Raw genomic sequence first — 14,456 nt, 5'->3', positions numbered from 1 at the left:
TCTAAAAATCAGGAGAGAGGGCGTGGTATCAAAATGTCTCTTGCAAGAACCTCGATGAAAAAATAGTTTATCCCAAAACTAAATCTTTAAAAAAAATTCATTTTTAAAAAAATATATGACTGTTAATATTTATTTCTATTCACTGGTGGTCATCATTTAATGACCACTCGTTCAGCAATTGTTTGAACTTAACAAGTGGTCTTCAAAAGGTCTGGCTGACACAGTGTCATGACACTCGCATGATTGCAATCCAGGCACTTGGCAACCAGCTCACAATTGTGACATCGCAGCACATCCTGTGATCACATGATTGCTCTTTGCTACTTTCATTGCCAGCTTCTCACAAGCAAAGACAGTGGGAAAACCAGCAGGATGTTGCAATTGGTGACCATGTGATGATGTCACACTTAATGTCATGTGGCCCACTTAATAATGGCAACCGGAAGGGCCAGAATTGCTGCCACTAAATGGTGCAGTCATGTGATGTTGTACATTGTGACCATGTTATTTAGTGATGGAAATTCCAGTCCCAGTTGCCATTGTTAACCAAGGACTACCTGTCCTTGCCTGATTTACCTCCATATACATATCTATATAAAGCCCTATTTGCATGTGCACTAATTCACATTATATTTTTTATCCCCGTAATTGCCGCTACAGCGTATTCTTTCCCCACTGTCCATGTTTGTGGGGAGGATCTGGTGAAAGATATTTGCTCTTCATAAAGAAACTTACTTACTTCCTCCCTCTCAGGTAGAATGTTGTGTAGATTGGCAAAGCCTGTATTACTGTAGCTTTCCCAGCTTAGTGTTATAAAAAATGTGGCTCTTATCTCCTGCGGCTCCCATTCAGAGGAGGTATTTGGCAGATTCTAACCACTTCTAGAGAACCAGTAGTGCAAATTTTGAGTAGTTTGGAGAACCGGCAAAAACCACCTCTTACTGGCCCCGCTCCCATCTATGCTCTGCCTCCCGAGTCCCAGCTGATTGGCTGGGTCTTCATTTTTGCCCTGCACAGGAAAACTGAGCTGGAAAGCAGGTTAGTGGGATGGGGAAGGAATGGGATTTTTGAGTAACCTTTCCCTGCCACGCCCACCAAGCCACACCCACCAAGCCATGCCCACCAAGCCACACTCACAGGACCAGTAGTAACACTTTTTGAATCCCACCACTTCTCCCATTGTTATGGCAGCTGAGGTTCAGGTTTTAGAGGGCATCAGCCTCAGGCTGAAGGCAGCAGATGTAGATGAATAGCAAGTTTTGATGTGGTTTTCCTTTCTTCCTTTCTTCTGCCACATGCTTAGGGTCAAATGGAGGAAGTGGCCTTTAATCTATAGCATATAGAAAATAAATGAATAATGAGCTTACCTTAACTGTCCTAATGTTTCCAACTCAGATTTACAAAACCTCCAGTGTTACTATTTTCTTTGGATGGATTCCGAGCTGAATATTTGCAAACGTGGGGCAAACTTCTTCCTGTTATTAGTAAATTAAGTGAGTACCTACTGTATCTGTGCAAAAGCAAGCAGAGATAATAATAATAATAATAATAATAATAATAAAGTATTAAGGGGTGTTCCCTTTCATAGCTCTTCATATCCTTTGTAAACTCCAAATAAGACTTGGGCAGAAGTGATCCAAGACCCAAGAATGAGTTTGCTCAAGTCCTACTTGAATTCAGCAATTCTTTTCTTAACTGTTATAATTGTATAATGATTACATTTCCAATTATGGAAATGTTGATACTCTAACGAAAGATTAATTATGAAGTATATGAACAGGGGGATGGCAGAGAAAGAAAACACTTGAATATATTTGAAACCTATTTATTTTGGAAGTCTGACACAGAAGAACAATAAATATTTTCCATCTGTAATTTAGTGATATAGTAATTCAATCTAAGTTCTCTATTTGAAACTTCTAGTAGTATCTAAAATATGTGAAGATAGTGAGAATGATGGGCATTTTGCGTTTCATTTGGAACAGTGTAATAACATTTATTTTTGCTGCTGCAAAAAACATATGGGAAATGCCATATTATTCTAAATCATTCTGAATATTTGATATGAAGAAGTGCATTATTTATAAACATGGAATTGCATTTTTTGTCCCTGACAGGAAAATGTGGGACATATACTCGCAGCCTAAGGCCAGTATATCCATCAAAAACATTTCCTAATCATTACAGCATTGCTACGGTAAGAGTATGTTGAAGTTCTTGATTTTCACATCTCTTCAAAGGCATATCAGACTTGTAAAAATTCTGTTTCATTATATTAGGAGTAATAACCAAGGAGTAACTTCCATAACTTTCTCCCACTCCTTAATTCCATGTTTCCAGTGTAGATATCATCCCAGTTTTTGTTTGCCTGACATATTCTTTGTGCCTCTTTTCACTCTAAACCCAATCTTTTCTCTTTAAAATGTTATTAAGCCTTAATGTTTTAACTTTTCTTGGGCCTTGCACAGGGGTGCGATGCTACCGGTTCTGCCCAGATCTATAGAACCGGTAACTCTGACGAGCAGCAGACACAGAACTCGTTCTGTGTCTGCTGCTCTTTGGCCCACCTAACCACCTGGGCTCTTACCTGCCCTTATCAGCTGTCCGGGTGGCACAGCTTTAGTTGTATCACATGCGCATGCAGCAAAATGTAATCACCGAACCGGTAGTAACACCGGTTGAATCCCACCCCTGGCCTTGCAATTGCCCCACGTGAAATAAAAGGTGTCTAGAATCTTTCCAAATTACTATGGAATTGTGAGGGAAGATTAACAAAGACATGCAGAGTTTCTTTTAGCAAACTTTGTTTAAAATCTATTATGGTAGTGCTAAGCTGGAGAGAATCAAACTTGATGATCTCTAAGTGTTACTGTCTGCTACTGTGTATAGTTTGAGATCTATAATTGTTGCTATGTCATCATTGTTGATGCATATTAATTCAAATCTTACTCCCAGGGTCTGTATCCAGAATCCCATGGGCTAGTGGATAACAAAATGTATGATCCAAAGAGAAATGCTACTTTCACACTCAAAAATGCTGAGAAGTCTAATCCACAGTGGTATCAAGGACAGCCAGTAAGTATCAATTCTGAATACAATGTGTTATTAATTATCAAAAGATACTTAATGCACCTCACATCCCACAATATTGTACCTTTTGTAAGGACTCACAGACCCATCTCATAATAGCTCATTTGATAAAATACCCGGGAAGCACCAATTCCTTTTATGTGCAATTGCTGTAATTGGATCAGTCCAATATAGCGTCTTTGAATGTAGCTAAATGTTGTTATAGTGTCTGAAAAATAAGCAGACTTTGACCATCCACTGACAACCCACCACCAATTATTAAATATTATCTTGTATTTCTTCTCTTCTCTTCTCTTCTCTTCTTCTTCTCTCTCTCTTCTCTTCTCTTCTCTCTCTTCTTCTCTCTCTTCTCTTCTCTCTCTCTCCCTCTCCCTCTCCTCTCCTCCTCTCCTCTCTCTCCTCTCCTCTCCTCTCCTCTCCTCTTTTCTTTTTTAATGCTTCTTATTGTTCTTTTTAATGGTGTGTAATCTATATCTCTGTTGATGCTAATTTGTCTAAATGCCAAACTTCCAGGAATTCCATAACATTTTTGGATTTAGTTTAGTCTAGGATGCTCACAATTTCCCTGTTGAGATAATGGTTAAGTCTGCCAATGTGTTACAAAATTAAGGCGTTTTCATTGTGTTTTCTGACTGCTAATTGGTGTTCAGGCGTAGGCTCTGCTAGCCTTCTGCCTGTTCATTCTACTAAAGAAAATCATTGTGTAATTTTGTTGCATGGAGAAGCAACATGAGCTGCGTGGGACTAACTACGGGAAACATGAGAAACGAGAGAAAGAGAAAGTTAAAGATAAAACCAAAGTTATCTGCCTGTTCCTCAGATAAATAATAACATATTAATAATAATAATAAAGATAGCAGGTGAAAGAAAAACAAGCTATTTGGTAATTTATACCTCAGGTGGGACTTGCCCTTGATGAAGTTTTACTTTTGCTGGAAGAAAGAAGTTGCAGAGCTGTCACATTTCTGCTTCTACTGATGCTCCTGCTATTGAAAGTTTGAGATACCTGGAGCAAAAAAAAAAAAAAAGAACTGATTTATTTGGAGATGGAGAGGAATCAGAAAATTTCTCATGTGAGAAACATTTACTGGACTTAGATTTGTTTAACCATAGAAAGTAGCACCCCATTTAGTCAAGTCTAGATTCAGCTCAATTTGTTTTAAATTACAATGTTTAATCATATTAACATAAACATGATCACAGAAAATGGAGCTGCAAGATTAATGAGCAGAAATGGGTAGAGTGAGTTTCATCCACACATGGATTTAGAATTGAAAAATGGGGACAGGACTAATAACAGACTCAACTGTTGGTTCTTCCATTCCATGGAAACTTTGAAAAGAAATGATCAGGCAGGTCAGAAGACAATAGGCTAAGTGTGATTTTTTGTGGAGACATTTCCAGTTCAGTGTAGAGAATGGTAAACACTGAAGGTTCGTGAAGGAGAGACAATGCACTAGGCATAAACGTTGTTGAAGATGTAGGGTTAAGGTGGTCTTTTTTTCTTTGAAAAATGGGAGGCAATAATGTGTTTGACATGGGGTACTTATGTGTATGAAAAACACTGATCAATTTTCAAATAAACTACATTGTTAAGATCAGAAATTCAGACCATAAAAGGCGGAAAAGCTGCAATTCATTTTACTGTGCATGCTGCATTGATTACATAGAACTGTACACATTTTACCTACAGAATTATAAATACAATAGATGAAATGTTTATAATAGGAGGTCTCATGGTGCCCTAAATTATATCTCTAGTAAGGGAAGTTGAGAGAATTTCAGGTAGTGGGTATTTTTCTTTTTTCCTTCTTTTATTGACTTGCGTAAGGTTTTGATAGACAAAAAGCAGGTTTACCTTTTGTTTGTGCTGATTGTTGCAATGAAAGGTTTTGAAACATGAAAGATTTTTCTCTTCTTATCTCATTTGTTCTTTACTTGTACTCCTTGTTTCTTTTATTCCTCAACTGTCTTTGTGTAATAGGCCACACCTGCAGTTCGGTTCATCCTGTCCTGGTACTTTGATGTATTTTTATTCTCAGGATACTGAATACATGCACAAATTATGATAATTTTATTTTACTTCTTAAAATATTACTGTATTTATATCCCATCTTCATTATTTTTATAAATAACTCAAGGAGAGAACACACACACACACACAATATTTTCCCCACAACAACAACCCCCCTTGTCCTGGGAAGGTGTCTGGTTCAAAGTCATCCAGCCAGTTTTCATGCCTAAGGGGGAACTAGAACTCACAGTCTCCTGGTTTCTAGACCAGCACCATAACCTAGAGCAGAGGTCTCCAAACTTGGCAACTTTAAGACTTGTGGACTTCAACTTCCAGAATTCTGGCAGTTGAAGTCCACAAATCTTGAAGTTGCCAAGTTTGAAGACCCCTGACCTAGAGCAAATGGAAACTTCCTCCTACACTCCAAGATAAATGGCAGAATCTTGTTGTTGTTTTTTTACTAATACAAAGGCCTATTTTTTCTTTCTTTTTTCTTTCCTTCCCAGAGTCTTCATGAAAAATGTATGATTGCTCTATATTATATTATATTATATAAGCTTTCTTCACGTGTTCCACTTCCTCCTGATCATTAAAAGAAATGTGATCAATTATTTCTACAACGGGCTGGTATAACTGTTGTTTTTGGTACTGTTATTGCCAGATTGCTGTCATTATCCTCAAATCTCATTTATGGCTTGGCTTTGCTCATGACGTTGTTGTTTTTCTCAAAGCTTTTGCAGCTCTCAAGTAGAAAAAGAGCTAGTGACACAGAGAGGAAAAGCAGGAAAGGAGAGAAATATTAGACAAGGGGAACAAATTAGTGAGGCAAACAAGGGAGAAGAAATAGTTTGTGAGAGGTATTAATATAGGACAGCTGGAAAATGAAAGGAAGGAAGGATTGGAAACTGATTGGATGGGAGGGAGAAAAGTGGCAAGGGCATTAAGGATTCTACAAGCTACCGTGGATTGAAAGTTATATTGGTGATGTCTGGCCAGATGCCCTGTGCAGCAGAAGGAGGCAATTTTAAATTTATAGTGGATGAATTTGCCATGTTCTTTTGAAACAGAACAAAGAAAGGAGGAAAAGACTATTTTTTCTCAAAACATTAAATTTCCAAAAATATATAAAATACAAAAAAATAAGGGGGGGGGAGTTGTGGAAAATGGTAACAACAACAAGAAGAAATATACAAAATTAGGGAGTACAAGAAACAGCAACAATAACAAAAAGCTGTAGAAAAAAGTAATGTTTAACTTTCTTTCATACTGAGGAAAACATAATGATGATTTAATAGTTGACCAGCTGGTGTAAGGTTGTAATGCTGCAATGATGAGGTAATGGTATCAATAAGTCAGCAGGGTTATTTGACTGCTACCACTATAAGAGGCTATAATATAAGAGAGACCTTGTGAGGGCATATCTGTCTCTCCATGTGTGCTTCCATGGCGTAGCTGATTACTGATTGCTGATTGTTCAAGGCCTCTATCAAAGTACTTGTATGTATATATGCTTTTGTAGGGATAAAACCACTACATGTAAATACAAATGTGTGCTGTATTTGCTCCTGGGTTATCTCACCTAGTCACACTGTGCACTCTGACACATATAAATTAATGACACTTTGAACTAGAATGCATTATATTAAACAATACCTCAATCATCATAAATATATCTAACCATCAAAAACCAAATTAAAATCTCATTTGTTTCAGGTTCAATCAAAAAAAAAATCCAAGAGTGATTACCAAGTAGAAACAAATCTAGATAAAATATTTTCTTTAATCAAAGCATTTAATCAATTTTGCCATGTCTGTCAACTCCATTAGTTTCACCATCCACTTACTTTTGAAAAGGGAATCATGGCTTTTCAGGAGACAGGCTGAAGTGAAGCAGTTCTTTGTTAAACAGAAGATCAAGAGTGCTCAATGCCAATATGGTATATTGTAGAATAGAAAAGGCTTGATCAGATGAATGTTGAAATATTGAGTTATTCTTGCAGATTATATAAATAAATAAAGCATTTATCTCCTTAGAAGAAACAGAATAGCAGATCTTGTGAAAGACTTAGCAAAGGCACTATCATAAACATAGACATCTTCCCATCTTCTTATGAATACCTTGGAAAATAAAATGCTATAAACATAAGCAATCAGTGAAAGATTCAATAAGACAAGACTGGCATAATGTTAGGGGCAATTGTGTTTCTTTTGACAACAACATAGAAAGTTTGGGTGAGTGGGTGGAAACTGACAAGCAAAAATCCCTGGAATTCTTTTAAAGCAGCAAATTATTTTCCAAATACCGCTTCAAAAGGAACAGAAACAATTCACGAATAACATTTTAAAATTCTTTTTGTACAGATTTGGCTGACTGCAATGTATCAGGGACTAAAATCTGCTTCATTTTTCTGGCCTGGCTCAGATGTTGATGTCAATGGAAGTTTTCCAAACTTGTACAAATTATACAATAGGTGAGAATTTGTGAATAGAGGAACAAGTTTTATTGATTCCAGAGGTCCCATTAAAAAAGGACATACTTTTTATGGTTTATGAATTTATTTTAACCTCATTAATAGATTCACTAGAATTAACGTTGTATTTGCTTGTAAAGTTACAGAGCATTCATACAAGATTGGTGTAATTATAGAATGTATAGAATTATATATGTGTGCTTGTCCTAAATATGCATTTCCAAGCATAAGTCTCTGAAAATGCTAAGCAGATATTCCTGCACTTTAAAAGGCCCACTTGTTTTAGAAAATTTTGATCTTTAAAACATTCTGAACATTTTCATAATAATCCAATTAATTTTCAAAGATATGCATGAAAATATTTCTTCTAATCAAAAATAGTAGGCAAAGAAAGCCTCAAGTAACTGACCATGATATGGCACATATCTTCTTATTCTTTTCTGAATGATGGTCTTATTTCAAACCAACCATGGCTTAATCTTTTCTGAATCTCTTAGCTAAAACCTGCTGGGTACAATATTCAGATGATCGGAGAGTTACTGCCATCTAGTGACTGCCCACATTTTTGCAGTGCAGATGTGGTAGCTCCAAATGAACTGTCTGGGTTAATTTGGGGATTCATAAAACTTGCCTGATTCAAAGCACCTAAGTAATAATTGTTACAATGTTCCAATCCTGATCTTTAATGATCGATTGGATGTTTAGAATATGCTGGATCTTTATGTCCAAATTTAATAAATCAATGACAGCTGCCCCAAGGGAAATGCCACATGTCTCTGTGTTTTGTTGACATTTTCTCTTTAGATCAATACCATTTGAAGAAAGAGTAATAACATTTCTTAGATGGCTACAATTACCAGAAGAAGAAAGGCAAGTAAATTGCTATCTCAAAGCAATGTATACAATAACTGAAAGGCAAATAGTAACTGCTATACTGAATTGTCACTATTTGGCTTGTCTTATGGATGTTGTAAACTTTGTTTCAAATTGTTTTAAAGGGCTCATAAAAGCTTATACTGTAACAAAGTATGAATGTGGAGTAATATAATACATAGTGGTTACTTCATGTTAATGGTTCAGTTCCATGAAAGGAGTGTCTATTATTCTCCTTTGTCTGTTTTCCTGGACAGAATGTCATATAACATAATGTCATAATTGCAGTGGAAATTTTATCTATTGAATCTGAAATCTGTTGAATTGAAGTCCTTTAAACTGAGGTTTCAGTACAGGTAACATTTGAACAGTGTTTTCAGCTGTTCAGAATGCTTCATGTACATACTTTAAATCCTTGTAACACTCATACATACTGTATTTTAATATATTGATATTCTTATTACTACTACTATTCATATTGTGGCTTGAATTTGAGACAGTATGATTTGCTTAAAGGCCATTTAGTGAGAGGTTGCTTGATTTAGGACCCAGCCTCCTGGTCATTGTGCTTTATCCATATGTGTTATCTATATGTGTACTATAATGTACATTTTTATATAAACCATCCCAAGATTTGTTATTAATGAACTTGTTTCTAATGAAATCTACTGAATTTAAATATTTTCTCTTTTCTTTTAATTTATATGTAAAATATTAAATTTTAATGCTGTTTGATATAGACCACACTTTTACACTCTGTATTTAGAAGAACCAGATTCCTCAGGACACAGATATGGGCCAATCAGCAGTGAAGTAAGTAACTGGATGTTATAATGACATTTCTTTTAAATTAAGTTCTATAGTAGATTAAGGACAAGAACATTAAAAATATCTAATTAAGGGGCAATTTGATCCCCTCATTTAAAATAAAACACTGCTTTAATTATTAATTTATTATAAAAATGATGCAGAGCTCTTTGAGTACAATGTGAGGACATATAAAACTTGAAAACAACTATGAAAGATCTTGATGCAGAATGCATTTAATGGAGACCATGGACAAGGTCGTTAAACATAATTATTAAAGAACATTTCAGATTTACAGTCCTATTAAACAGTTAGACTCAGACATTCTAAAGACATTAACACTGACAGGATTAAAAGTTAAGAAGTGTTTAAAAAGTAAGTGACCCAAATAGATAAAAGGGGATTATATGTATGTACATTGGGTTGGATTGGATGATAGCCTGGAACTTTAAAAAGAGATCACTTTAATACTTCTTGGATCAACTTTATGCATTAAACATTTAAGTAAAAGTTAATTTTTATAGGGGAAAGCCAATGCCTATCCCTAAATATGGAGGGGGGAAAAGTTGAACATTATACTGCCTGGAGCCAGGTGGACCCTTTTGAAGATGTCCCTTGCTGTTAGAAATATGGCTATCTAGTATGTAAAAATGACTTTCTCTTAAGTCAGAGGTCTCCAAACTTGACAACTTTATGACTTGTGGACTTCAACTCCCAGAATTCTCCAGCCAGCTGGCTGGAGAATTCTGGGAGTTGAAGTCCACAAGTCTTAAAGTAGCCAAGTTTGGAGACCTCTGTCTTAAGTGATTACTAACTATTAGAAAAGTGATAGTGTTTGGCTATCACTTTTCTAATAGTTAGTAAAATAATTAAAACATATCTCTTTCCCCAAACTTACAATTGCTAACTGAATTGTTTCTAATGATATTGATTTTAATGTTGCTTTTGTTTTAATGTCATTGTTTTTATTCCTATATTTTATCATTTGTATTTTTAATCACTGTAAGTTGCCATGGGCATTGCATAGGTACAAAAGTGGGATGTATATTTAATAAATGACAAATAATAACATCTGTTTCTTGTCACATGGCTTGAAAAAGTGCTTTGGGGAAGGAAACCTTAGTTTTTAGACGTTCTTGCTCCTTCTCTTGCATTTGTGATACTCCTCTTGGTTAAGTGTTCTGGAAATTTGGAGTGTTTTCTGCAATAGTAGTCTACAAGGCTTTGTTTGTTTAGTTTTATTATGGAAGACTCTTTGTATCTCTTAATTCAATTACAAGGGTGACTGAACAGCAATCCTGCACAGCTCAGCTATGCAGTCAAAGAATGATCATTGCTGGAATTGCTCATCTTAGCCAGAGGTCTATATCACAATTAATTTTACTTGTGTCAGTAGTCATCATGAAGGATATCTAAATGATCTTCTGCTGCTGATGGAAAATATCAGTCAGCTATGTTGCTCCATTAAAGAGCTCTCCAAACTATATCAAGCAGAATTAAAAATTGATAAGTGTTGCAGAGCAAGGGAGACTAATGGATAACCAATTCCTTACTCTATATTACTGACAGGTGCTTTCTATTGACAGCAGAATGATATATATATATATATATATATATATATATATATATATATATATATATATATATATATATATATATATATATATATATAATAAATGTAGGTTAACTTATTTGTTTTGCTTCTCTTCACTTTTGATTTGCAGGTCATTCTTGCATTAGAGAGAGTAGACAAAGTGGTTGGGTTGTTGATGGATGGGCTTAAGCAAATGAACCTTCACAACTGCATTAATATTATTCTTATTTCTGACCATGGTAAGTCTTGTTAAAACATATAGATTTTAGGATACTTAAAACATTTTTGAAATGTCTTTTGAACTATAGTTTTTAAAGAAAAGATAATTTTGCAGTAGTTTGGCAATATTAAAAAAACTTCTAAATAAATGTAGACTAGTTTAGGAGCAAATTTTGAATTTGAATTCACTACTGACTTAATTCTAACCCAGCTGGATTATTGATTACAGAAATTATCATCATAGTTTAATTGAAGCCATGTGCCAAACCAACAATGCTTGGTGCAAATATAAGTGCTAATGTGAGATACAGATGACCTATTTTAGTTATATATGAAGTACAGCTTCAGAGGATGTTGTCCATAGATTGAGCATCAGTAAGTTAGGAAGGAAATGAATGTTCTAGATTTTCTGACTAAGGCTAACCATGTGACATCCTGCCTGCCCCATGTATAAATGCTGGGTCATAAAAAGGCCATAATTCCCCACCCCTAATCTAGAGCCTGGGATGTTCATTGTTTATAAAGACCACTTGTTTAAGTGGGTTCTAAACAGGTAACTTTTGTTCAGTCATTGGGACTTTCATATAAAGAAGTTGGAAACAATATGGAAAGTAGAAATACTTTATATTCATTTATGTGAACAAACAAGTCTTAGAGTTAATTTCTTGCTAGGAATTATACCTGAGAGCTACTTTTTCTCAGTGCATAGTAAAATATGTCCATATTTATAAATGAGCATAAAACTTTATATTTTTCTGGCAAGGAATGGAGGAAGCTAACTGCCAAAAAACTGTCTACTTGGATGCATATTTGAGCAATGTTAAAGATCTGTTTGTGGTACCTGGTCCTGCAGCTCGCTTAAGACCCCAAAATTCTCCAGATGAGTATTTCTCTTGTATGTAACTACTAGACCAATTTGAATTACTTGCTTGTTTTGTATTGTTTGTTTTAGTGTGTAAATGTTGGTCTCATATGAAGCTGTAGGGTCAAATTAAATGTTTTTATTTGCTGGTTGAACTTTTCCTGATAACCTGACTCACAAAAGTGAGAGTGGCCAATTCTCTGTTGTTTTGGAGAACTTCAAAAATAATTTAGCTACATATATATTTTGGGTGGGGGGACAGTTTCTTTCTTTCAAAAGATAAACAACACTGGATTCCACCAGAGGTGGTATTCAGCATTCCAACCAGTTCTGAAGAACCGGTAGCGGAAATTTTGAGCAGTTCAGAGAACCGGCAAATACCGCCTCTGACTGGAGATTTTACAGAATCCTTCCCCTGCCACACCCACTAAGCCTCGCCTACAGAACCAGAAGTAAAATAAATTGAATCCCACCACTGGATTCCACCCTTTATTTGCACCTGAAAAAAAGTCATGATGTTTATCTTTTAAAATAACAATGGCAAAAATTTAAATACTCCTTTCTATCAGTATTCATATAGGGCATAGGATGCCATAGGATGTTTACAATTTTTGTCACATCCATTTCTGAAGAGTTTTGGGTGATCTTTAAGCCTATGGTGCTGTAAAAAAATTTCTGAGACACTAAAGGTGTTACGATGTAAATTTTTGAAAACTTTGACATAGACCTTCTGATAAAAACTAATACTGAACATCTCTTAAGATCACAAATCAAAGCAAATAGAAATATTGTAATTATGATTTGCCAATATAATAGGTATTGATAGCTGATCTTTGTCCTTAGCAAACCAAGAAGTTTAGAGGCAGAACTTAAATATTCAGTGTCAAATACCAGATTCCCACATTTCTTTACTACCAGTAGGCAATGCTTCATAGAGGTTGGGGATTTGCAATGAAGGATTAGTCTTCCAGAGCAGCGGTCACCAACCAGTGGGCCACGGCCCATGGGTGGTCCATGAGAAACGTTGGTGGGCTGCAGAGAAATGTCTCCCCAAAGCAGGGGGCTGGCAGCACAGGCAGGTTGAAACGGCGATGGAGATGGCTGGAAGGTGCAGGAGCGCCGTGCTATTTGCATTTGCGCAGCACTCCTGCACCTTCCAGTTTGCCTCATTATGCAACAATATGTGCAGGCAAACCAGTCTGGAAGAGGCCATCAGCATTAAAAAAAACTTAGGAAAAACATTGTGTCCTTTAGCTTCACATTATATTTAGCTTGCCTTGTTTTATTTTATTTTATTACATTGACCATTCAGAAATCTCATGTATGAATATTGAATATTAATTCAATATTAATATATATATATTAATTCAATATGGGGCACTTTAAGAAAGCTATTTTAGCATTATCTATACTGATGTGTTATATTGTGCTCTGATATATGTAAAGATTTATTTCTAACGGCTGCGGCAGAGAAAAATATTTTAATTAGCTGATAAACAAAATGAAATGTGATGTAGTGTTTCGGCTACCACTACTTAATTGGATGTTCTTTATTTTTCTTTTAACTTATAGGCAACTAATTATCTCATCTAACTCTTCTAGTTGATTATGAAGGCCTAGTCAGAAACCTTACAGTAAGTACTGACATCTTCTCCAAATCATGATTCTTATTTTATTTTATTGATTAGATTTACTATAGTTGACCAAGCTAGCAAACTACATTAGCTGCATTTCCCCCATCATTTATAGAATTAATCAATTCATTCAGATTCCCTCCTTTAGACGTATCAGCAAGATATGGGGATTGCATCCCCTTGGTATATTATTATATTGCTATTATTATATTCCTTCTTCTGAGATGGAAAATAAAAAAATAAACAAGAATCAGTATTTGGTATAAAAAGTAATTCTGGATAGAATTACAAAGTGTTTTTTTAAACACTTTGACTATGTTCCAACCCATCATTTTAAGTGATAATGTGATTTGGTTTGTCTTAGTGTGATTTTTAAATCTAAAAATTGTGATTGGTAAGCTATAATTTTGAATATTATTTTTGAATACAAAAATACCTGTGGATTCCACTATAGCTATAGCACAATAATCAAAGTAGTATTTGCAGAAATACCTTAAAATATTACATGGCTGAAATTTTGCAAGATCCCCAAATCCTGCAATTCTTTTCATTCTCATATGACATTTTGAATTAGAAGGTCCAATTTAATGAGATTTTGGAAAATACCAATATGTTTTCAATTTTCTTGCATGGCATTACAGAAAGTTTCAGAGAAAAATCACCGAAGAGTCCTGTCCTATTGCACAGGATGTTACAGTATTAGCAGTACCTGAAGAGCTCAGATCATAATAACTTGTGCTTCAAATCAAGTTAAAACAAGCTATGAACTTTGTCTTTTACGCTTCATTTGACTTAAAATGTTTTCCCATAAGAGTACAGGCCCAGATGATGTAACCTTAAACAGAGAGAGAGGGAAATGCATTTATAAAAAGCTGCCAAAAAATTGAAGTAT

At 35.2% G+C, this 14,456-nt stretch overlaps 1 protein-coding gene across 1 annotated transcript in view; it reads left to right on the top strand.

Annotated features, from left to right (window-relative positions):
- The window catches only part of ENPP1 (ectonucleotide pyrophosphatase/phosphodiesterase 1), a 47,066-nt gene that overhangs the window by 14,782 nt on the left and 17,828 nt on the right, over nucleotides 1-14,456 (top strand). Inside the window, exons 6-14 of the mRNA XM_026705505.2 lie at nucleotides 1,396-1,493; nucleotides 2,118-2,197; nucleotides 2,956-3,075; nucleotides 7,466-7,575; nucleotides 8,380-8,445; nucleotides 9,189-9,261; nucleotides 10,980-11,088; nucleotides 11,832-11,963; nucleotides 13,533-13,564. Coding sequence (XP_026561290.1) covers nucleotides 1,396-1,493; nucleotides 2,118-2,197; nucleotides 2,956-3,075; nucleotides 7,466-7,575; nucleotides 8,380-8,445; nucleotides 9,189-9,261; nucleotides 10,980-11,088; nucleotides 11,832-11,963; nucleotides 13,533-13,564 — 820 coding nt within the window. The remainder of the gene's footprint in view (nucleotides 1-1,395; nucleotides 1,494-2,117; nucleotides 2,198-2,955; nucleotides 3,076-7,465; nucleotides 7,576-8,379; nucleotides 8,446-9,188; nucleotides 9,262-10,979; nucleotides 11,089-11,831; nucleotides 11,964-13,532; nucleotides 13,565-14,456) is intronic.

This window comes from Pseudonaja textilis, chromosome 1 (genome assembly GCF_049901715.1).
Source record: "Pseudonaja textilis isolate UNSWEBS1 chromosome 1, rPseTex1.2, whole genome shotgun sequence".
Lineage (NCBI taxonomy): Eukaryota > Metazoa > Chordata > Lepidosauria > Squamata > Elapidae > Pseudonaja > Pseudonaja textilis.
The sequence above is the reverse complement of the archived record's forward strand: the minus strand, read 5'-3'. Positions and strand labels throughout refer to the sequence as shown.